Source organism: Magallana gigas, chromosome 8 (genome assembly GCF_963853765.1).
Source record: "Magallana gigas chromosome 8, xbMagGiga1.1, whole genome shotgun sequence".
NCBI classification, from domain to species: Eukaryota; Metazoa; Mollusca; class Bivalvia; order Ostreida; family Ostreidae; genus Magallana; species Magallana gigas.
The window spans coordinates 31,259,632-31,282,766 of record NC_088860.1 but is presented as its reverse complement, the minus strand read 5'-3'; the positions used below and the strand labels follow the sequence as shown (position 1 = coordinate 31,282,766).

The 23,135-nt window shown below is 32.2% G+C and overlaps 1 protein-coding gene and 1 long non-coding RNA gene across 8 annotated transcripts; one reads left to right on the top strand and one right to left on the bottom strand.

Moving 5' to 3' along the window:
• Positions 1-23: 23 nt before the first annotated feature.
• LOC105348192 (nicotinamide/nicotinic acid mononucleotide adenylyltransferase 3) lies at positions 24-23,100 on the bottom strand. 4 transcript variants are annotated; one of them, XM_034473944.2, is made up of 10 exons: positions 22,820-23,100; positions 21,584-21,672; positions 18,329-18,396; positions 17,888-18,060; positions 17,365-17,495; positions 16,984-17,085; positions 16,789-16,847; positions 16,178-16,273; positions 13,140-13,362; positions 24-1,196 (listed from the first exon to the last, which is right to left on the bottom strand). In XM_034473944.2, the coding sequence occupies exons 1-10, from the start codon at positions 22,959-22,961 to the stop codon at positions 1,104-1,106; spliced, it is 1,176 nt and encodes a 391-aa protein (XP_034329835.2). In that variant the 5' UTR covers positions 22,962-23,100; the 3' UTR covers positions 24-1,103. The 4 variants fall into 4 exon arrangements, with proteins under 4 accessions (XP_034329835.2, XP_034329837.2, XP_034329836.2 ...); XM_034473945.2 differs by having other exon boundaries at positions 25-1,201; positions 22,820-23,095; XM_034473946.2 differs by lacking the exon at positions 13,140-13,362 and having other exon boundaries at positions 24-1,201; positions 22,820-23,099.
• On the top strand, positions 1,994-6,700 carry LOC136271109 (uncharacterized). Of its 4 annotated transcripts, none has more exons than XR_010708942.1 (6): positions 1,994-2,450; positions 4,054-4,096; positions 4,430-4,504; positions 4,645-4,672; positions 4,851-4,922; positions 5,174-6,700. It is a non-coding gene; the product is annotated as an uncharacterized lncRNA (long non-coding RNA). The 4 variants fall into 4 exon arrangements; XR_010708940.1 differs by having other exon boundaries at positions 1,997-2,450; positions 4,430-4,498; positions 5,174-6,699; XR_010708941.1 differs by lacking the exon at positions 4,645-4,672 and having other exon boundaries at positions 2,000-2,450; positions 5,174-6,699.
• Positions 23,101-23,135: the final 35 nt, after the last annotated feature.

Sequence of the window (23,135 nt, the reverse complement as noted above, 5' to 3'; positions counted from 1 at the left end):
GACATGTACAGTTTATAAGAACAGGGACACAGCTAGTAGCTTGTTTGGGATATAATATCCTAAAAGGGATGTAAATTTGAAATATTCTATAAATAAATATGCGTTAATTCATATTTAAATGCAACATTATTTGGTTAGCAAGTTTCCTGTAAGCCTTTAGTTTGTCAGATTGATCCCCAAGAAGTTTTTAATATACTGAGGGATCAAGATCTGTAAAAGTTTGTTTACGAAAACACAAAAGTTGTTATATTTCATTTATTATATCGGTAATGGAGATTTGACCTAATTATTTTTCTCAAAATGAAAAAAAAAAATTTTTTGCACTTCAATTTATGTCCCACTTGGAACATTGTATCACAGACAGACCATTATGTCCCATTTGGGAGATTGGTCCCAACCTGATTAAAGAAGTTGGTTCTGTCAATTTTTGATGCCATGTATTTTTTTATGGCAGTTATTTACCAAGCCTTCTTTGATATAAATAAATGCACTCTCTCTCTCTCTCGCTCTCGCTCTCTCCAATGAAAAACAGGTCATTTTAGTCCAAATACCTTGATTTCCCTGGCTTTTTTAATATTTGATCTGCCAGAAAAATGTCAGAACCAGAGCCATAACAAAGATTGGAAATTTCACTATCTCCAACTAGAGGTACACATCATAATTCTAATTTGTATAAATATTGGTAGCACAAAATTTTATAAAGCATATTTTGAACACATTTGTACACTGTAGCAAATTGAAACAATTACATACAAAATTTACAGAAAATTTAGCAAAACATGAACATTACCATATGAAGGTAAATACCAATTCACAGATGATATATTATAGGAACATGGTAAAATTTTTATGTATATATGCAGTCGAACTAGGACTGTTTAAAAACTTCAAAATATCCGAGTATTCAAGATATCAGTGTCCGAGATATCAAAGTTCAACTGTACCTTCTAATGATGCAATGTTATTGTGAAATAATTTTTTTGGACTTTTTTTTCTTCAAAACACAGAGAGTATACACAAATATTCACACAAGCAGAATGTGATTACTCTGAAAATGTTCAATTTGACAGCAGGGGTGAATAAAGCAGTCACATAAGGGACCGTTACCACAGTACATAGCCAGTCTTTGGGTTCTGACAATAGCACATACTCATTGGTTTTCCACTTGGTGATGTTGAAACATCCCCTGTCGAAAGCTGTACTGAAAAAGATGCCAGCACAGAGAAGAGATTTTAATCAGAATGCCATAATGCATGTATATGATAAAAATTTGATAAAATTTACCCGTAGTGTACATATCATTATACTGAGGGGTACACATAATTTATATTGTGATAAACACAGAAACAAGTAACATTTTTTATTCTTGTAGCTTTCATACTATAAAGGCTTTATCATACATGTATAAAGTATTAGTAAGAGTATAAATTGGGCTACTATTGACATAATTAATACTAAAATGAAAAAAAAAACTATTGAGCAAATTTAATCAAGCAGTCAAGATATATTCATTATTTTGGCATATGTATGGTTGTAGCTATTGCTGTATAAATTAAAGCATATTTTCACAACATGTACATGTTCTTGTAATTTATCAATGAAAGACAAATGGATTATCTCATTGGTTATTTGGTCCATTAAAACATGGTCTTAAATCTGTTGTCTCTTAAACAACAAGGTGTGGTTAGGAAACATATTATTTATAATACAATGCCACCTAAAAAGCATTGGTGAAAAGGTCCTGATGAGAAATTTCAAGTGAAAGAATCTCAACTTTAAAGCTGACAGTATTTTTTATGTCCATATTAGTTTGATGTTTAACCTTTTGTGGACTCAAACTCTACTCCTTTAAATGTGTAACAGTGTACTAAGTTTAATGTCTGTGCAATAACACCTGCTGAAACAATCAACATCTTCCGACTGACTCGTACGGAAGCGTATTAGTGACACATATACACTTCACATTTTTTAGCTCACCTGAGCTGAAAGCTCAAGTGAGCTATTCTGATCACTTTTTGTCCGTCGTCCGTCCGTCCGTCCGTCCGTCCGTCTGTCCGTCCGTGTTTACGAGAGTGCATGTATTGGGTTCTTTTTATACTTAATTGGTACTAATTGGGTACTTTTTTCTTATTGGGTATACCCAAGAGGAAGTGTCGCTTAATCTACTTAAAATGCCTTAATTGGGTACATGAAAGTTAGTACCCAACAAAACTTAGACACTGCGACTTGTCCAATAAAGTGTCTGAAAAAGTTGCTTCTATGGACGCACCATGTATTCGCTTCTATATCATACTTTCGGAACACTAAATTTAGCTTAGCTGCGGTCATAGTAACTCCCGAGAGTTCCGAAAAGCAACCTCTGTTAATCTTGTTCTTTCAAGCGTTTGATATCACACACAACAACAATGGCGTCTGCAAGGCATAGTGAGCACGAGGTCAAGATCCAAAAAGTAAGTTTCTTGATTAATTCACACTTTGAAAATAAGTCTTGCTTTGATACATTTTGTCAAACATAAGGATATTTTACTTTATTAATCAATTTTGAACTACATTCGGATAATTATAGTAATAAAAGGACTTATGTGTATTTCGAATTTCCTCTGTCTTGATCGTCTTAACATACATTGAATAGCGGATGCCCTTTTTATTGAAAGTAAATTCAATTCAAAACCACCATTGTCCTAGCCTCTGTTTTTTGCAAAGTTAAACCCGAACTTGCTGGACTTCACGCACGAGTGACCTGAGACAATAGACAATACAGTTAAACACTATAGAGAGGCCCAAGCTGAGGGGGTATACACAGCTGTCCTGTTAAATGGGTGATTTGACACCTAATTACTGGTGCAATAATTTGATAAATAACAACTGTATTATCTCCTTGAAATTAGTAGGCTAATTGTACAAGCTAGATTAACACTGAGACATCGTAAGGTTATCTAAAAAATAGAATTAACACAAAAGAATATATTTTATGGAGATAATTTGGAATTTCAACACCGAGGCATCTAAAACCATGATTTGACTAAAGAAACATTTTAATAAAAAACTAGATGTGAAGTTTTCCTATTCTTTTCTAAGCTTTTAAGCTATCGTCAGATTAACCAGAATTTTCTCTGTTTTCCAAAAAACGTAACTACACTTCTTGAAGAATGCAGAAACTTAATTAATTCATAATAAAAGATTGCAATATTGTTTTGCAGATTTTAATGCCACTTGATTTTTAAAAACCCTAAAATAACAATTTCAATATCCAAATTTCTGTGGTAAAAAGGGTTTAATAATTTTGCTATCAGTTGTCTACTTATTTTCTTTTGATTGAGAAGTGGACAGGCATAGTCTACATTCATGCTATGCCTGTCTACTTCTCAAAAGAGAATATTGTCTACATTATACATGTCCTATGATTCAATCCTGAATACAGATGTGTTCAAGTTTACATAGAGCCTAAATGAAATAAAGAATTTTTAATGCATTATACTTTAAAACTAGTCAGACTGTTCTAAGGGATGAAAATAAATGTAAATCAATTTAAGAGAGAAAAAAAAATGAAAATAAAATATTGAATTAACAATTAATATGTGAATGCAAAAGCAAATCATTTTTTGTACAATAATATTGTTTCACTACAGATCTTGAGGTCACATTTGATTACGATGCAAAATTTTCCTTAATTAAAATACGCTTGTTTCCAAGGATTAATGATTTATAATATTACCGCAAAAAAAGGTGCCTCTTTCAAGGTTTTATAATATTTACCGCAGAGAAAAGTGCCCTTTTCACCATTATTTAACATGCCCTTTTCAAATCCTAGATTTAACACTATACCAGGCTATATATTAAAAACTATATTATTTATGAAAGTGAGAAATCGTAAATGTGGATTATGAATTTTTATACTATGCTAACATCTTGTATATTTTTGACGATGAATACATTGTTGGGTAAAATAATATTAATAAATCGCTTGTCCAATTTTTTTGTTGGATATCGTGAATCAGTAAGTCCATTATAAGTATAAATATAGAGATATATTTGCATTTTTATTATGCACAGGTGGATCAACTACCAAGAGAACAAAAGATGTGCTAATTTTAAGGTAAGAGCATATAATGATACGTGCCACATTAAATATTTTACTTTCTGTAGTAAATTGAAGGTAAAGAACATGGCGGTAGTGTGTTGTGAGGACCAAGCTGCTATGATTGTTGGTATCTTACACTTGTAAATTCATGTGTATTTGTGTGTTTGTATTTTAAACTCTAGATTAAATGGCCATAAAGAAACAAGAAGTTTGGTTTCTATGGTTAGAACACTGACAGGTGTACATCAAATAAATAGTGAATGTAACCTTGGCTTGAATTTAAGCAAAAACATGACACAATGATCAAGCCTTATGAATTTTTTTTTAATCGATTTCCTTGTATTTCAGGAGATGCTGTAGCTCTTCTCCTGGATGGGGGTGTTTGGTGGCCAGGAGCATGTTCCTTGACGGAAAAAAGTAAGTGTATGTAATATTTTTTGTGCTTTTTTTCTTTTCTTAGAAACATCTTAATGCATGTTATCTTCAAGTGAAAAGCACATTAATTTGCTATTTCAAAAGTTTTGAGAAATGGATTCCTGTATTTAATTTTCTTAAGATTTCAGTGTGAATGCAGACAAAGGAAAAAAAATTGTAATGAACATTTTTTTACTGCTTGCTTGTTTACACCATCATAATTATATTCCTTTGATGAACAGTTAGATGTAAACCGTTTGTTGTAAAGGTGTTTGAAAATTTGGTTTCTGGAACTTGATAAATTGGGAAAAAAGCACTTTTCAGTTGCAATTAATTGAATAAAACTTTCTTGTAGTGATAGAAGAAGACATACAGGAAGATGAATAAGAGAGTACATCACTTCGAGGAAAGAAAACCTCCTCATCTAGTAAATATTTTTTTCTTCATATCATACCACATGACTGATTTGAGTTAATCTATTAATTCAATTAACTTTTCTAATTTCAAACTCCATCCAAACAGGATATTATCAGTCAAACTTTGTGTGCAAAGTAATTAATTGTAAATGAGGCCAAGTGTGTGTTTCAGCCCTTGTTAAGATATGATTTGAGTTATTTTATTTTCTATCTTTATTTAATTAACATATTTTATGTGACGTACAAATTTGTTTCATTGCAGCATGAATGAAATGGACGGAGGCTGAACTGGAGGAGGTTAAGGAATATTTCAGAGAATGTCTGATCTCGAACACCACTCCAGGAAGAATAACTTGCAATATGTGGATAGAGGAAAGCAGAGCTAATATAATAAGCTATGGGAAACTCTAAAGAAGAAAGTGTGGAGTCTGCCACCCCCCCAAAAAAAATAAATAAAAAATAAAACCACCTTGACAGTTTTTGGATATAAAATCTACAGCAAAACTTAATTATGTAATGATGTTTGTTTTCATCTTCCTCCTTGCTCTTATTACAGTGAATTTTTATTTTTTTAGTTTTGAGACAATTTTTTTTCATTTTCATCACCGTTTACCATACTTTTCACTGAAATTGAATCAATGGTAATTTCTTTTATTGTGAGAAAGACATGCATTGTATCTTTTTAGAAAGGATGTAATCAGTTTGAGAATGTTATCATTCAAAAGTACATTTTCATTTAATTGGACATTTGATGAGAATTTTGCTTGATCAAGTCAAATTATTGCAAGATTGCAATTTATTTAGCAGTATGGTAGTATAAAATTATTTGTAGTATTTTCATGGATTTTTCTTCATTTGATGAGAACTTCTTTTATTAAAGGAACTGATTGCCAATTTTTGTAACTAAGCACTTGATTTATTTAAGACACCGTTTGCCCTTTGTCATAAATATATCTTTGTATCAAAGCCTAGATTATTATCTTTCTGTGTTTTGAAGATAAAAACAAAAGAAAGTTGACACCTCTTAGTTTGGTAATTACATATACTTTGTGGTAGATGAATTGAAGGTTTGTGGACAAAATATTTTCATTATATTGCTTGAATTTTCCTATCATAAATTGATATTTGTAAAGGTTTCTAGACCAGATATGTAGTGTTCAAAAAATATTTGAACTATTTAATGCTTATAATGCTTATGAATGCCAATTGTTTTTTGAAAAATAAAAACGAAATGTTAAAATCTCGTGAGATTTGCTTCTTGTGATTCAATGTGGTTATACATTCCTCGTATTTAATTAGGAATCTTCAGTACAAAACAAGGGCTATATAAATGCCCTCTACTGATTGGGTTGTATTCTAATGCAGGAGAACAGATATTGAAGAAAAATGCCGACAGATGTTCCAAATATCTGTTAAGTTATATATCAGTTAAGGAAGATAGGTAACAAAGAGGATTTGGAGAGCCAGGTGTCCAGATCTTGTTGGGTTGTATTTCAATTAGAGAAAAATAGGTTACCTACAGGATTTGGACCGTGTCCAATTCTTGTTGAGTTGTATTATAGTTAAGGAAGGAAGGTAACCAAGAGGATTTGGACAGGTGTCCAACTTTTAGTGGGTTATATTCCAGTAAAGGAAGAAAGGTAACCAAGAGGATTTGGACAAGTGTCCAACTTTTATTGGGTTGTATTCTAGTATTAAAGGAAGAAAGGTAACCAAGAGGATTTGGACAAGTGTCCGACTTTTGTTGGGTTATATTCCAGTAAAGGAAGAAAGGTAACCAAGAAGATTTGGACAAGTGTCCAACTTTTATTGGGTTGTATTGTAGTAAAAGAAGAAAGGTAACCAAGAGGATTTAGACAAGTGTCCGACTTTTGTTGGGTTATATTCCAGTAAAGGAATAAAGGTAACCAAGAAGATTTGGACAAGTGTCCAACTTTTAGTGGGTTGTATTCTAGTAAAGGCAGAAAGGTAACCAAGAGGATTTAGACAAGTGTCCAACTTTTATTGGGTTGTATTCTAGTAAAGGAAGAAAGGTAACCAAGAGGATTTAGACAAGTGTCCGACTTTTGTTGGGTTGTATTCCAGTAAAGGAAGAAAGATAGCCAGGAGGATTTGGACAAGTGTCCGACTTTTGTTGGGTTGTATTCTAGTAAAGGAAGAAAGGTAACCAAGAGGATTTGGAAAAGTGTCCAACTTTTATTGGGTTGTATTCTAGTAAAGGAAGAAAGGTAACCAAGAGGATTTAGACAAGTGTCCAACTTTTATTGGGTTGTATTCTAGTTAAGGAATAAAGGTAACCAAGAGGATTTAGACAAGTGTCCAACTTTTATTGGGTTGTATTCTAGTAAAGGAAGAAAGGTAACCAAGAGGATTTAGACAAGTGTCCAACTTTTATTGGGTTGTATTCCAGTAAAGGAAGAAAAAGTAACCAAGAGGATTTGGACAAGTGTCCGACTTTTGTTGGGTTGTATTCAAGTAAAGGAAGAAAGATAGCCAGGAGGATTTGGACAGGTGTCCGATTCTTTTTGAGTTGTATGCCAGTTAAGGAAGAAAGGTGGCCAAGAACACTTGTACAGGTGCCCAATTATTGTTGGGTTGTATGCCAATTGGAGATGAAAGGTAACCAGGAGGATGTGTACAGGTTTCTTATTTCTATTGGGTTGTATTCCATTGAAGGAAGACAGGTAACCAAGAGGATTTGGACAGGTGTCCGATTTTCATTGGGTCGTATTCCAGTTAAGAAAGAAAGATAGCCAGGAGGATTTGGACAGGTGTCCAATATTTATTAGGTTGCATTCCATTTAAGGAAAATAAGTAATCAAGAAGATTTAGACAGGTTTCTAATTCTTGTTGGGTTGTATTTACATTGATAGGATACAGGTAACCAAGAGAAGTTGGATAGGAGTAGAATACCTGTTGGCTACTTGTTTGTATCAAATATGAATGGGACTTTATCATAAGACTTGCTTAGTTTTCTTGTAATGAATAACATGCTTTTCAGTAGGAAGCACTTTAAGGTAAATTGTAGAAGGAAATAATATTTTTTTATCTTAGCAAAACAACTTCACAAAAAAATAGTTTGCCTCACACAAAACATTTGCAGTTTTGTCACAATATACCTACAAACAATAAAACAAGCATAAATTTGGAATAAATAAAGAAAAATAAAAAATAAATTCAATAAATGTGGACACTTAAATATATTTACCCAATTAGATTAAAACAGTTACAACCCAAAAACTACACTCTCGTATGTACGGTTTTTTCATATCCAATAAGCAATATCCAACAGAACTTGGACTTGACGAACCCAATAAATAGCCTAATGTGTGTCCGTCCGTCTGTCTGTCCGTCTGTAAACTTTTTACATTTTGAACTTCTTCTCTAAAACCGCTTATCCAATTTCAACCAAATTTGGCACAAAGCATCCTTATGGGAGGGCGAATATAAATTGCAGAAATAAAAGTCAGATCTGTATTCAAAGCGGAGAAAACCTTGAAACTGTAAAAAAAGGGGGGGTGCATTTTAAAAAATCTTCTTCTCAAGAACTACTGATTCCAATTCAACGTTGTTTAGCATAAATTATCCTTATGGGAAGGAAAATATAAATTGCAAAAATTAAGGTCTAATTTTGTTTCAAATCTGAGTTATTACGAAAATTATAATAAAGGAAAGGCGTGTTTCAATCAGTTTAATAGCTTCGGATTCGGCATTCGGTAAAATGGGTAGACAAGACTTGGCCTGGGCAAAACAAAAGATTGGCAGTTATTAATCTGCCAATCTCATTAAAATTTCAGGATATTTGATGGACCAGTATATTTGTATTTGCTGTAAATATTGCTGCAAAATAATGCGTATTTGGAATTGACGATTGCCGATCTGCCCCGGCTTTTATTTTGCCACGGCCCAGGTTTGCGTACCCATTTTACCAAGACTCGTATTCCATACATCTAAAACGAGGTTCTTTGTTTAAAGCAGCCATGACATTATACGAAAAAGGGTCGATCTGACTATGATGAATTTGCTTGTTGTGCAACAGTTCGCGAATGAAGGGAGAGTTTTGAAACATGCAAAATGTATTTGTGCCGATTTTGTGAAGTAAATTGAGGCTAAATATTTCAATGCATTGACAGTTTTCACACATGACGTTGGTGTTAGCTTGTTCTGATTTTCGTTTCGTTTTCATTATTTATGCTTTGTAACCTGGGAACTATCGTCTGTATTCGTGATTTTTACGTATCAAATCAAACAGAGACTTCGGTAAATCAAACAGTTAACTGTTTACCTGCGCAAATTAAGCAAAATCTGATGTATCAAAAAAGTACTGAAATACAATTCATTCTATCGGTAATTCGGCATTATATTTTGCGTAATGGTATATTAATGCAATAGGTTTTGTTGAGATGCTCGGCATTTTCTCGAGTTTATTCAGTTTAAATAGAGTTTGATATCGCTGTCGGAAATATGTAGGTATATACATGTACATGTATATATATGATTCATTTCGAAAAAAATAAATTGTGTTCTTTATTTGTTATAGTGCATGTTTCTTGTGTTTTATATAATTGTTTACAATTTCTATTTACTAACCATATTTGAGTGTTAAGCTTCGAATTATAAGCAAGATACAGAGATTTGCTCACAATTCTATGTTTGTACACAGATCTTAAAAACTAAAGATTAAAAAACTAAAAAAAATTTCAATATTTATTAAGAAAATTTTCAAAGTCTCTTCTTCCAGAAACCAACTTTAACAACTTATTGCATTGTAAACTTAACCTTTTTTAGCTCACCTGAGCCAAAGTCTTCTCAAAAACTATTAGGTCAGGAAAGCTCAAATTTGAGTAGAAGCATCCTCAGATAGTGTAGATTCAAGTTTGTTCAAATCATGGTTCCCGGGGGTAGGGTGGGGCCACAATAGGGGGATCATGTTTTACATAAGAATATATAGAGAAAATCTTTAAAAATCTTCTCAAAAACTATTAGGCTAGAAAAGTTCAAATTGAAATGAAAGCATCCTCAGGTAGTGTAGATTCAAGTTTGTTCAAATCATGATCCCCGGGGGTAGGGTGGGGCCACAATTGGGAGATCATGTTTTACATAGGAATATATTGAGAAAATCTTTTAAAAATCTTCTTCTCAAAAATATTTGGCCAAGAAATCTCAAATTGGCATGTAACCATCCTTAGGAAGTGTAGATTCAAGTTTGTTCAAATCATGGTCCTTGGGGGTAGGGCGGGGTCACAATGGGGGATGAATTTTTACTTAGGAATATATAGAGAAAATCTTTAAAAATCTTCTTTTTAAAGAATTTTTGGCCAGAAAGGGTTTAAACTTGTGTAGAGGCATCCTCGGGTAGTGTAAATTCAAGTTTGCAAAATCACAGTCCCTAGTGGTAGGGCGGGACCGTGATGGCGGTTTGAATTTTTACATAGGAATATGAAGAGAAAATCTTTAAAACTATTCTGGGAAAGTGTTCGGTTCAAAACTCAGTACTTAGTGTGAAAGCAAAGGTTATGCAGATTTAAGTCTGATGAAACCATGATTCCCTAGAGAAAAATGGGGCCATGAAATGGGGGGGGGGGGGGGTATATAGGAATAGAGACAAATCTTCTTACAGGTACAACAACAAAAGGGGCTTGGTATTTACCAAAAAATAAGAGGTTGATAAAAATTGGCAGATTTTCAGATTTTTTTAGCAAGATCTACTGTACTCAGTTGTCAAGATATTTTGATACTGTAATGCTAATTTGATCAGAATTAAGGCAATTGTTGCTCAGGTGAGCGATGTGGCCCCTGGGCCTCTTGTTTTATTTTCTACGCTTTAAGCTGTAAATTTTACACTTTAATCTGTAAATTTCACACTTTAATCTGTAAAATTTACACTTTAATCTGTAAATTTTACACTTTAATCTGTAAAATTCACACTTTAATCTGTAAAATTTACACTTTAATCTGTAAAATTCACACTTTAAAGTGTAAAATTCACACTTTAATCTGTAAATTTTACACTTTAATCTGTAAAATTCACACTTTAATCTGTAAAATTTACACTTTAATCTGTAAAATTCACACATTTTAAAGTAAAAAATTCACACTTTAAAGTGTAAACTTTAATCTAAAATCAAATTTTAGCTCTCATTATTTTCATTTCAAGTTATGCCACCTACACAGGAATTATTCAATTTTTAACAATGACAATGAACTTGCAGTTAACTGTCAGTTACTGAACCTAAGTCAAGTTCATGAGATCTTCATGTCATAAGCAATCTTTATGTGAAGTAGGAATGTCCTTTTTTCTCCATCAAAAAGGCAAAGACTTGACAAAATAATGAACTTTTTTTCCCCAAATTCCAATGACCTTGAACTTGCTAAACGACCTTGGGTCAAAAGCATGAAACACCCTCAGATCATAACTAATTGTTAAGTGAAGCAAGAACTTTCAATATTTCTTGATAGAAAAGATATAGACCAGACACAAATTTTGCGCTTTTTCTTCAAGTGACCTTGAACTTATCCAAATAAACTTGGGTCAAAATCATGACATACCCTCAGGTCATATGCCATTTTAATGTGAACTAAGAATGTCTAATGCTTTTCCATGAAAAAAGTATAAACCAGACACAAATAATAAACTCTTTCTTATCAGTGACCTTGAACCTGCAAAAATGACCTTGGGTCAAAATCATTACACACCATCAGGTAAAAAGCAATCTTTATGTAAAGAAAAACTTTCAATGTTTCTCCATAAAAAAGATAAAGACTGGGCAAAAATTTTGCACTTTTTCTTCCAGTGACCTTGAACTTGCTCAAATGACCTTGTGTCAACATCACGACACACCCTCATGTCATATACAATCTTCCTGTGAGGTAAGAACTTCCAATGTTTCTTCATAAGAAAACTACGGACTATGCAAATTGCTTAGGCAGACAGAAGAACTGTGGGACAAGGTTATTCCTATATAGTAATATACACCCCCAAACTGCGTTTGCTGGGAATATAATGATTATCTACTCCTCCACGAATATCTATGGCTCTTAAAATATACATTTGTCAATAATTTATTAGTTAATACACAATTAATAGGCATTGTGTACTTCCAAAGAGTTTCAGAGTAGCAAGTTCCATGTCTTTTTAGAAAAGGGTTAATAACTTAAGAGATATTGACTAAGAAAGACATATTTCACCTGTGCATGTAATATGTAGTTTAAACCTTGACCTTTTACCCAAAAAGCAATATGGTCATCTACTCCTTGAATGAGAGGTTCCTCTGTATACCAAGTTTGAAGTCTGAATCTTGAACCACTGACCTTGAAATCACCAGCTCGTCTTACTGACCTTTGGGCTATCTAAATGTCACATTTATAGCGTATGTGCAATAAAAATGTAAATGTAATTGTGCAGTTTACTTGGCATATGATAAACTTAAAGATGGTATGTTAGGCCTAAAATGATGGTGCAGTAGTTGTGTATGGTCTGAGCTATGTGGAGATGATTATAGTTTTAGAAAGCAATACAAGAATTCTAGAAAACACAAAAAACCATAGGAAAGACAACATTTAACACACATTGAGTTGTTAGTCTTAGATCAATCTAAAAAATCTGCACAATCACAAATATTAACTGTTAACTTGCTTTACTTATTTACCCTATCCACTTCTTTCATGGTAAGAAATCAAACCAGCATACATTTATGTAGTTGTACATTTAAAAATGAATGCCCCATTCACAAAACTACTCCTACAGGAAGAACCGATTTTGCTACCAAATTCTGATAAAATCTTCCTTTGGACATCATGCAGGTGTCACAAACAGGATAGAGCGAGATTATAAGGATTTCATTGATTTTTACGCCGAGAGCATCTAATTGAATTTCTGGTCAATTTGTCTCGATGATCAACATTCATACGCAGAGTACTGGTGAGAATCAATACCAATAGAGCGCCGAGATTGAATCTTTAATTTTTTAGGTACTGAAGATAATCGAAAAATCAGTGCTGGGTATAAAAAGATTTAAAACACTAGATGCTTTCTTGAGGGAAGGAAAGCAAATTTAAGCAATGGCGTGATGATATAAAGCACTCAGCAAAGGTGATGAACCAACAGCCAGCAATGGTACATTTGGTTTTTGATATAACTATAGCAAAGGGTGCTGCACCGTATGACATTAGTGCTGAGATCACAACCATCACACACAAGTTTCTGGAGCATAAGCTATGATCCGTACATTTCTGACTCTTCTGACCAAAGATCCTAAATCTGGGCCCATACAAGGAACATGACGAGGAGACTTGGGAGATGGGGGCCCATCGAAAGGATCTTCATTGATCCTCTTTGGAGACCTTGGTACCTCCTCGTACTCCGAGCTTGGCCCCTCCGAGTTTGGCCACTGTACGTCGGACACAGCATTCTCCGCTACTGGGGAGGGAATAATGTCATTTATATACTTACTATTTATCCGAGCAGCAGAAAAAAGATAAAAGTGGATTGTTTAGAAGTATGCACATATCCAGTTACTGATATCTGATAGAAAGCAAGTGAATGGAAATAAGGTTCGATGAATATCCTAAACAAAGTACTGTAACTGGTATAGTCAGGTTACATGTGTGTCATTATGTTGTTGTACCCATAATATGCCTGAATGATATTCATGTCAAATACTACAGTTAAGTTCCATCAAATTTGAGTACCAGTGGTACATTATTTACAAAAATTCCATCCTCATCACTAAGGAATTCAATCAATAGGAACCAATGTGTCAAATTGTGATTTCCACTCGGGATTACTGCAATATTCCGTCCCATCAAATATTGAGGTGGTGGTTTAATGATGGGCATTTGTTACATCACCGCCTATCAAAATGCCAGTCCTAGCTGTTACATTCAAAGGTTATATAATACACCATGACAGCTTTCTATGTTTTGACTATCAAGTTTTCAAAGTTTTATTGACAAATATTCATGACTGAATAAAACTTTCTGTATTAGACTTTGTACATTCATACAATAACAAACAGACTGCACTTTCAATGCATATCATAAAATAAATACTTTAATATAACGTTCCATTCTTTTTCACAGGAGATATCAGTACAACCGATTGCTCCTTACATAAGACCTACATATACCAACACAGACACACTCATCCTATCAGAATTAAACTCAAAAAAATATAGATAAACAATCAACAAGCTAGAGTTTAAAAAGACGACCTAACATGTACACGAGCTACTTAAAAAAAAATCGTACTGGTGATTAAATGACAATGTAAATGACCTCTTGGAACTTAAAAAAGATTGAAATAAAACATCAATCTACTGCTATGAAGATGGGGTTGATATGATTTATAGAGATATGAAAAATATCTTTTCTTTTTTAATATATACTTTCTGAATGTATATCAAAGCACATGACTAATGAGAAGTACAATGCCCTACCAGTAGATCATTTATTTTCACTTGTTTTTAATAGAATCAGTTTTACATTAAAAGAAATGCCTACAACTTTTGTCCATCTTAAAATGACATGGAAATTACCTGATATTACATAAAAATTGAATACACAATAAAATGTAAAAAGGCATCCTAAAAGCATTTTTCTTCACTATACATATGCAACCTTACAATTGAATGTACTGACATGAGCTAAGAAATGGACTTAAAAAAATAAAAGTATATGTACCTGTATAGGTTCTATTATAACAATTCTGATCTCTTTTGAAAATATATTACAGTTTAAATGGAATTGCCTGCAATTAACAATTATGATTCATTTAAATGCAATTCATTTCTGTTTAGTTTATAATATATAGTTAAAAGGAGTGAGAATGAATTCCCTGTAAGCATAAATTCATTGTAGGTGTATTCACTGTAATTAAATTTGACTGTATTCTGTCCAGCGTACCAAAGTTCAACAGTACTTTTTTATAAGGCAAGTCCCTATTTGTAAACTGTTTAAAAAAGAAACACATACTCTTTAATACAAGAAAATAGTCTGCCAGTTTCCCTGAAATAACAATTTTTTGAGGTTTCAAAAATGTTAGGGAAAAAATAAATATTATAAAATCTGATGTTTTATTTACTTCTGAAGTGAGGCAAGAACCACATATGAATATATTTTTTCTCTTTTAATCCCATAATGTTAAAACTACTTGTATATGTCATAAATTTTACAAGTCATGAGAGTAAATAAATAAATAAAAAATTAATAAAAGTTGGCACTAGGGTTACTATTATTGGTTAAAAAATAGAAATGCCAGCATAATTTCAATTAATATGAAAGCTATATGTTTCTAAACTTAATACAATAAAAATAACTAAGGTACTAACTTTCATTCCGATTCAAGCTATGATTTCTGTAGTACATTTGTATTCAGTCACACATTTCATATTTTACAGACTATTTTGAGAAAAATGTATACCATTACTTTCTGAGACCCTGATAACAAAAACAAAAACATATAAGAATTATTTTTTCTAACATAATCATAAGCTCGGTTTTTTTAGATACTTGTGGTATATGTGTCCATCTCCTCGGTCAACCACAAATCTATAAAACTGTTAATAACTTTTTTCAGCTGAATGTATTTTTTGTTTAGGAAATAATTAATATCTAAAAACATCAATATCCTTCCATAAACCAGTACATAGCTTTGAATATTATTATTCTGTTTGAAATACAAATGTATGTTTACATGTTATTTGAAAACTAAGTAAGAATCTGCAGTTACTGCATATAGTAAACAGCTGAGCTGATTAAATTAATAAATTATCACAGCAAGATAATTAGCATTAAAGTCTCATATTGTTATGAAGTACAACAGAAAAAGAAAAAAGCATCCTTTGGTAACATGTCATACATGAATTAAAAACTAAAGATAAAAGTGACAATCATGACTGCTTTTAAAACAAGCAAAGCAAAAATAAAATTCATTTGAACATGCAGACCAAAATATTACAAGCAGATTAGTGTATACTACATGTATAGTTAAAATATATGATAAAAATGAAAGTGTCTGATCATCACAGATAAAACTCATGTACAGTTACTAATGTATATCCCATTCAATAAATACCGGTAACATATCAAGATGGATTTTTCCAGAAAAAGAAATAAAAAAAACTCTTGAAATTCTGAGAGTTGATGGCAATCTTGAACAAACTTAAGAGAAATAAACAGAGTGAGAGGGAGACAGTTGGATACATGAACAGCTTGCTGGACACTTATACACAGACACCGAGAGTGAATCCATGCAGCTCTCACTCACTTGTCCTCTACGCCATACAAATGATTCGCTCGGATGTAATCTATCACAACGTCCTGTAAAAGGTATTTCACACTCTCTCCTCGCCGCAGTGCACGCCTGAAACAAAAATGTCACCCATTTTATGCATATATACAGTAAACAAGATTTTATTTGACGTGTGCAAGGAAATTCTGCAAAAATTTAATGACCTCATGATTGCAATATATGTTTTTTATAAGAATTAGCCCTCTTGTGTATTACTGTAAAGGTACTACATTTGGCTGTGTATTCTATTAAGCGCTTTTGGCGAAAGGTGGCTTCCGCTAAATCAAGTACATCGCTAAATGCCACGCATATATGTATAAGAATAATCACATTCAGGAATACGATAATTCAAATCCACGCAAACTTGTACAAAAACTAATTTCAGCCAAATATAATACGTATACAGTACATTTGCATTACTTCTTGGTTTAAAATAATCTACAAAGGCTCGAACATGTACAAAAATTTGAATATAAATGTATTATTGAAGATTTCATTTCAAAATTGCTACTTTTTTACTACCAGTAGTTATTATACCCGTAAGTTACTGCAGGTATATAAATATTAAACAAAAGAAAATTACCTACCTGATTTTTGTGGAACTAATGTCATTGAATATCCACTCTGTTACAATGATGATATTTTCCTGTAATTTTGAACAGTTTATCAAATAATATAACTTTTGGTAAAATAAAAAAATCTGAATTTTGTATTTATTTTTTCATTGAAAGATACATTTCTGATATATACAAAAATATATCTGCTAACATATAGGTTGTTACCTGATACTTTGATAATACATCAGATTCATATATAAACTTTCTAGGATCTGACCCTTCCCTTGTAATGCACACAAGTCCATACTTTCCAACTATTTCCTCAATCTACAAAAACACCATCTTAATATATTCAATACACTATAATTTGTCAAAAAGACCACTTATCAATACATGTATCTACTTATACATTTATATTTCCTGACAGCTGTTCACTCACACTGGAACTAAAAAATTCTAGCTGGAATTAATTTGACACTATTTTAAAAATATACAGGGTATTCATAAACAAATTTTCAAAATAAAATTTTTAAGAGTATGATTCACTGGTATACTGAATGGTTGGGTAATTGAATTGGGAGATTAATGATGTGTTTTATTATTTACATCTTTGTCTGCCCAAAGGCCAGGGGTTCCGAATGATTCCAGTAAATCTGCTCCACACAGTAATCTAACACTGACACTGTCCTTCTTCAGGGCCGCATTGATCGCATTGTGATCATCTACCGACATGTCATCTGAAATATAAAGCAATATGTGTCTATTGTAGTTTCTTAATGAAAGTCCCACTGGCGAATCTGCATGCTTCTTAAGGCTAACACCTGATTGCATGAAGCGACATACAGACTTAACGTTAAGATCAATACGGTTCCATTAATCCATGTATATACATCATAATATGGTACATATGAAACACAATAACTACATAGTCTATATACAGTGTTAATTACTGGGTATTTACGGTTCTGATATCATTAGGTACGAGAAAGACGTTACATTAATCCATGTATATACATCAAAATATGGTACATATGAAACACAATAACTACATAGTCTATAGACAGTGTTAATTACTGGGTATATGCCATTCTGATATCATTAGGTACGAGAAAGACGAGATTATTAGTACCATAATCATTGTCATTGCTGTTGATCTGAACATTACGGAGGTCTTTTCTCCTCTTCTTTGTGGGGGCTGGTTTGGATCTCGTGTTGCTCTCTCTGTCTACCTTGGATTGATGGTATTTTAACACTTTGGCTGTTTCTGTCCATTTGCTTTGTTCACATTCCCAGGTGTCCATACTTATAAAATTACAAAAGTATGGCTTGCATATAATTGGCTCTTTGCATTTGCTAGCGTATAGTATGGATTTCTATGAAATTTTACACTACAAGGAAATCGAAGGCTTAAATCAATTTAAAAATATTTATAATACATGTACCGCTATATGTTTCTCAACCATCTATGGTTGAGATTTCTTATTATCATCTACCTGGTATGTGCTTATTTCCTACAGTTACAAAATCAGAAATTCAAAAATTGTGAAGATTTTTTTCAAATATAAATTACTTGATCCAGTTGCTGGACTTTAGAGCCAACTTGAGCATTTCACACCGATGACTAGCAGGCAGCAAATCCTACAATGTAGAAAAAGTCCATACATGTATGGTAATATATAAAAATTAACCAAAAAACCAGCAAAATATGTATGGAACATCTGCTGGCTTGTATTCAGAAATGATCCTATTATATACATGTTAAGACATCAACCATATATAAACAGCAACTATAAAATCCTAAAACTACATGTAGTGACACTAAAAACAAGCCTATTTTGTTATTTAATAAAACATGTCACACTGTAGAAGCAAGGAAGGTTCAACACTGGAAAAGAGAGTATAAACCCAATACATCCTCAATTCTAATGATTTTCTAATGTGTCTGTAGAGTTAGAGACTCTCAACCTACTGTTTAGACAATAATCAATCAAACCTAATGACCTTAGACCAGTAGAGGTCAACTTCTTCCACACTGCATCAATATTGTCAACCAAGGAAACATTCAACAATTCAAAGTTTGAGGACTGTCCAGAAAATGGCTCCTATCCCCTGACAATATCGAAAGTATATTGAATGTAAATGTATATATATCCACAAACATGGTGATCTTAATTATCAATAAACTGTTAGTCTGCATGTAAACCAACTTTTACTTGTTACTATTAATATTTATATAAATGTTCTTTATTTTGTGAATTACAGTGTACACATGATAAACTGGTTTCTACTGACTAATCTTTGCAATTACAAGGTAACTACGTACAATGCAATGAACTGTGACCAAGGTTATATGTATGTAAGTCTCAAGATATCAATTAAACAACTTTTTTTCACAATATGGACTTTTTTAATTCTCCTAACTTATTTTCTACAAACATTTTGTATTAAAAATTAACATACAAGTTAAACAATTTTACATATTGTCTATTCAACATTACCAGTACATGTATTAGCAAAAGAGTGAGCAGCAATTAAACAAGGGAACCATGAAGCACTCTGATCAGGGAGTCATACATAGTACCCAAAATGTTGCTGGTTTAGATTCTGCTATGCAGAGGTAGAATTGTGTGTTTGGAATGCACTTGATCAACATTGTATAATGTATTTATACACTATGCCTTTAAAGATAAGGCACCTGTCTACATAGCTTCATGAGCCTCTAGGCTTGGAAAATATTCACTGAACTTTCAATGGGGACATTTTGTTATTTATTTATCATCAAATTACAACATGAATTGTTATTGATATTGATTTTTCTAATTTCTCTAATCTTATAAAACGACGGTAAAAAAAACTACGATGGCAAATGCACCGCAGTTTTATTGTACATGTTATAAAAGCTGTATTTCTAGAGTTGCAATATTTCCTTATCATGATGTTACAACATACCAGTATTAAATTGATTTTAATTTCTCTGCTTTCTCTGTCTTATAAAACCTGGGGAAAAAAACTAATATGACAAATGCACATCAGCTTTATTATATAGCTGTATTTCTGAAGTTGGAAGCACAGTTGTCATGGTTATTCAGTTAGAAACTTTGAGCCATATCTAATTGGTTTGTGTTCAACTGATTGATTCATTTTTTATAAAAAGAAAAATATATTCATGCTTATAAAGATCCAGCCAATAGTGTATTCTGTCAAACTATGTATTGTTTTAGTCTATTTAGCAGTATAAGAAAATTATCTAAGCATAGCATTGCAGTTGGAAATGTTGGTTGATCCTCAACATAGATATAAGGTTGAGAGAAAGTCTTCACTTGTTTAACCAAGCAGATGACAGATGCTCGGAAAACAGGGACAATCAAGCCAGGACTGTCACCGATTTTCTTTATTTATAGACAGATCAATGAAAAAATGTATTGATTTTTAACACCACTCCTGAAAATTCCATAAAAACTGTGCTTGGTAATACCCCACAAACTCTACAGCCATTATCCACTCAATATCTGTGGTACGGACAGGAAGCCGCAGGATAAAAGAGAAAGGTAATGACGATAGCACTCCCACCTAGCTCCCACATCTTCCAAAACATTAAAGTAATTCTAACAGTTTTTTTAATTGAGATTCATATCACTCTATCATCCCATTTAACCTTGAATGAATCGGGTATTTCAAGTTGGTACCTAGCTGTCATTTTGTGGAACATATTGACGATAATCACATATTACCGTAAATGCAAAAGGTGTTAAACTGCCAATTCAATACACAAACATTACGCTACAGAACATGCACAACTTCTATAGAACTACTACTGGAATGGATGAAGATCCAAATATTTGATATATTATGTCAACTGAATGTACCAATTTATCGGTATAGAAGGCAGTCCCATTACCCATCTTTAAATGAAGATTACAGCTTAATTATAACAATGCAGCTTTCATGGAATAGACAGACATTATTATGATAACCTTTTATATGTTAATTCAATTATTCTCCGATGGGCAAAAATGTGTGCATGAAGCTTGTTGAATCCACTGATCAGAACACAGCAATATATAAAGAGCAATACGCTTCATATCCATGTACATATTGTATGTTTTAACAGTGAGTTTCAATCTGATGGATGCTTCTAATTTTCACAACTATTGGATGAATTCAATAATCAGGGCAACTAATCTAGGAATATCTGATGGCAATTCTATTGAAGTTTCTCATTTCATAGAACAATTACCAATAAATTAAATAACCTGAAAGGATGCATTTAATCAAATGGTAGAATGTATTAATTCATATTGATTTTATCATTCCGTTGTATTGACAATTAACACAAAGTTACTGGGCAATTAACCAAATCAATGCCATAAAACCTGTGAACCTTTAATATTTTAATAAATCTGCCGATTAATTTTCACATTGATTAAATTAATTTGTTATTCCCTTTCAAATTGTTGTGAAATAAGGCTCATCATGAAGAATTGTTTGATAATGATTTTTTGTTTTCATTCAAATAGAACTTCATTATAATTCTATTTTTCCACATGAGTCTGTTATATTCACATTCAAATTGTTGTGAAATAAGGCTCACCATGAAGAATTGTTTGATAATGATTTTTATTTTATTCAAATAGCTAGAACTTCATTATTCTATTCTTCCACATATTGTCATACATATCTATGACAATTTCTTTTACTTTATATATCAAAATACATATACTGTTTAGTGCAATATCCAACTTAAGTTAGAACACACCATTTATCATTCATGCAATTTTTAAAAAGTAGTTAGTAAATATGCATATACTGGTAATTTAGCACTTACCTTTTTACCATACCCATCACTGACAGGAGAAATTATCCCTTTCACCACAGAAAATTTCTGGGTCCTATGGAGAGCATCTCTAGCTATCTCTGAAATTTTACATTTATTCTGTCATTTCTAATATCTTAAAACTTCATAATATATGATTATTGAATATATAAACAACTGATGATGATCTAACTCTCTATAATATTAAATGTACATGAACATTTATGTAAATTCAGCAGTCTTACATACATTGGGTGCATTGAACTTGTCTTTCAACCCCATTATTATGTTACTAAGACACTACACTATATGATACACAGGTTTCTAACATATCAATGTTTTTGAAATAAAATTTTCAAGCAAAAATAAAGTAATTTTCATTGTCATATAAAAATACACTATAGCTGTGTAACTTTCACAATTACAAATTGGTTTATATATTGAATGATTGAATGTCATTACATGTATTTATCTGCCAACTAAAACTTCAATGAACCACTGTATATGAATTTGTCCTGAATATAGCAATACCTATGTAAAGGGCTTATCTATTTGTTTATTTTTTACTGAAGGAGTCAAGCTTAACTAAGACAAATTGGATTATAAACAAGACACAACTTGTATCACAAAATAAGAACACTTATTCATCTGGCATCATAGTACACTGGGTCCAGTACAAATATGGTTGCAAAAATATCTAAATTGCAAAGCATAATTTTAGACTAGCAAAGGCAATGAAATCAAAATAGATTATTTCAGTTAGATTTTCCATATGTATGTTAATAATGTTTACTTTATTTAGGAGACATAAAGAATGTGGTTTTTTTTAATATCTAGATTATTCATTAAAAGGGGTAGCTGGAGGCAGTTTTCATCTATACTTGGATATTTCATGTGATTGAATTTTGGTCAAATTGCAATATAATTTATTCCAAGAAAAATAAGTTTAGGAAAATGAAAGTGAAAATAAATAAGCCTATATAAATCCGAGAAGAGTAAATTCATCTGTTCAACCTTCCATTTCAACATTTTCGGCATTTACAAAATGTGTGATTTACAGAGTCTATGGTAAAAAAAAAAAATCAGAAAATGAAACACATTTCCCCCCGGTACTTTTACAGAAAAACCTTCCTGGTTACCCATTAGGCTTAAACATTAAATTTATGATAAATAAGAAAAAAATGATGGTTTCAGTTTCTTTTTCTGATCAGCAAAAAGTGTAACAATATTGACACATGATTTACTTACCAAACATTCGTAAATGCATATTTGTCACAGGGTTGAAAGATCCACAAGCTAACAGAACACATTTGGTGGGATTGCTCATCGTATCCTCCGAGTCTGAACGTGCTGCTGCGTCTTCTGTTGTTGACGGAAACTCATCCGTCATTATAATATCTGGCTCGGAAACCGGTAATTTTCTAATGAGTATTATATTTTATGTTTTAATTTTTTTTGGTTGCTTATAATTCAGTAATATTGTGAATAGTCCGATCATTTTATGAATGCTTCATTTAATCAGACCAAGATCTGTATGATATGTAAATACTGCTTGCTCTACTCT

Coding starts and splice junctions, on each gene's coding strand:
- LOC105348192 (XM_034473944.2), bottom strand. CDS start 22,961: ATGACGGATGAGTTTCCGTCAACAACAGAAGACGCAGCAGCACGTTCA. Junction 17,496..17,887: donor CAGCAATGACAATGATTATG/GTACTAATAATC, acceptor TTTATATTTCAG/ATGACATGTCGGTAGATGAT. Junction 17,086..17,364: donor GCCTTTGGGCAGACAAAGAT/GTAAATAATAAA, acceptor GTGTTTTTGTAG/ATTGAGGAAATAGTTGGAAA.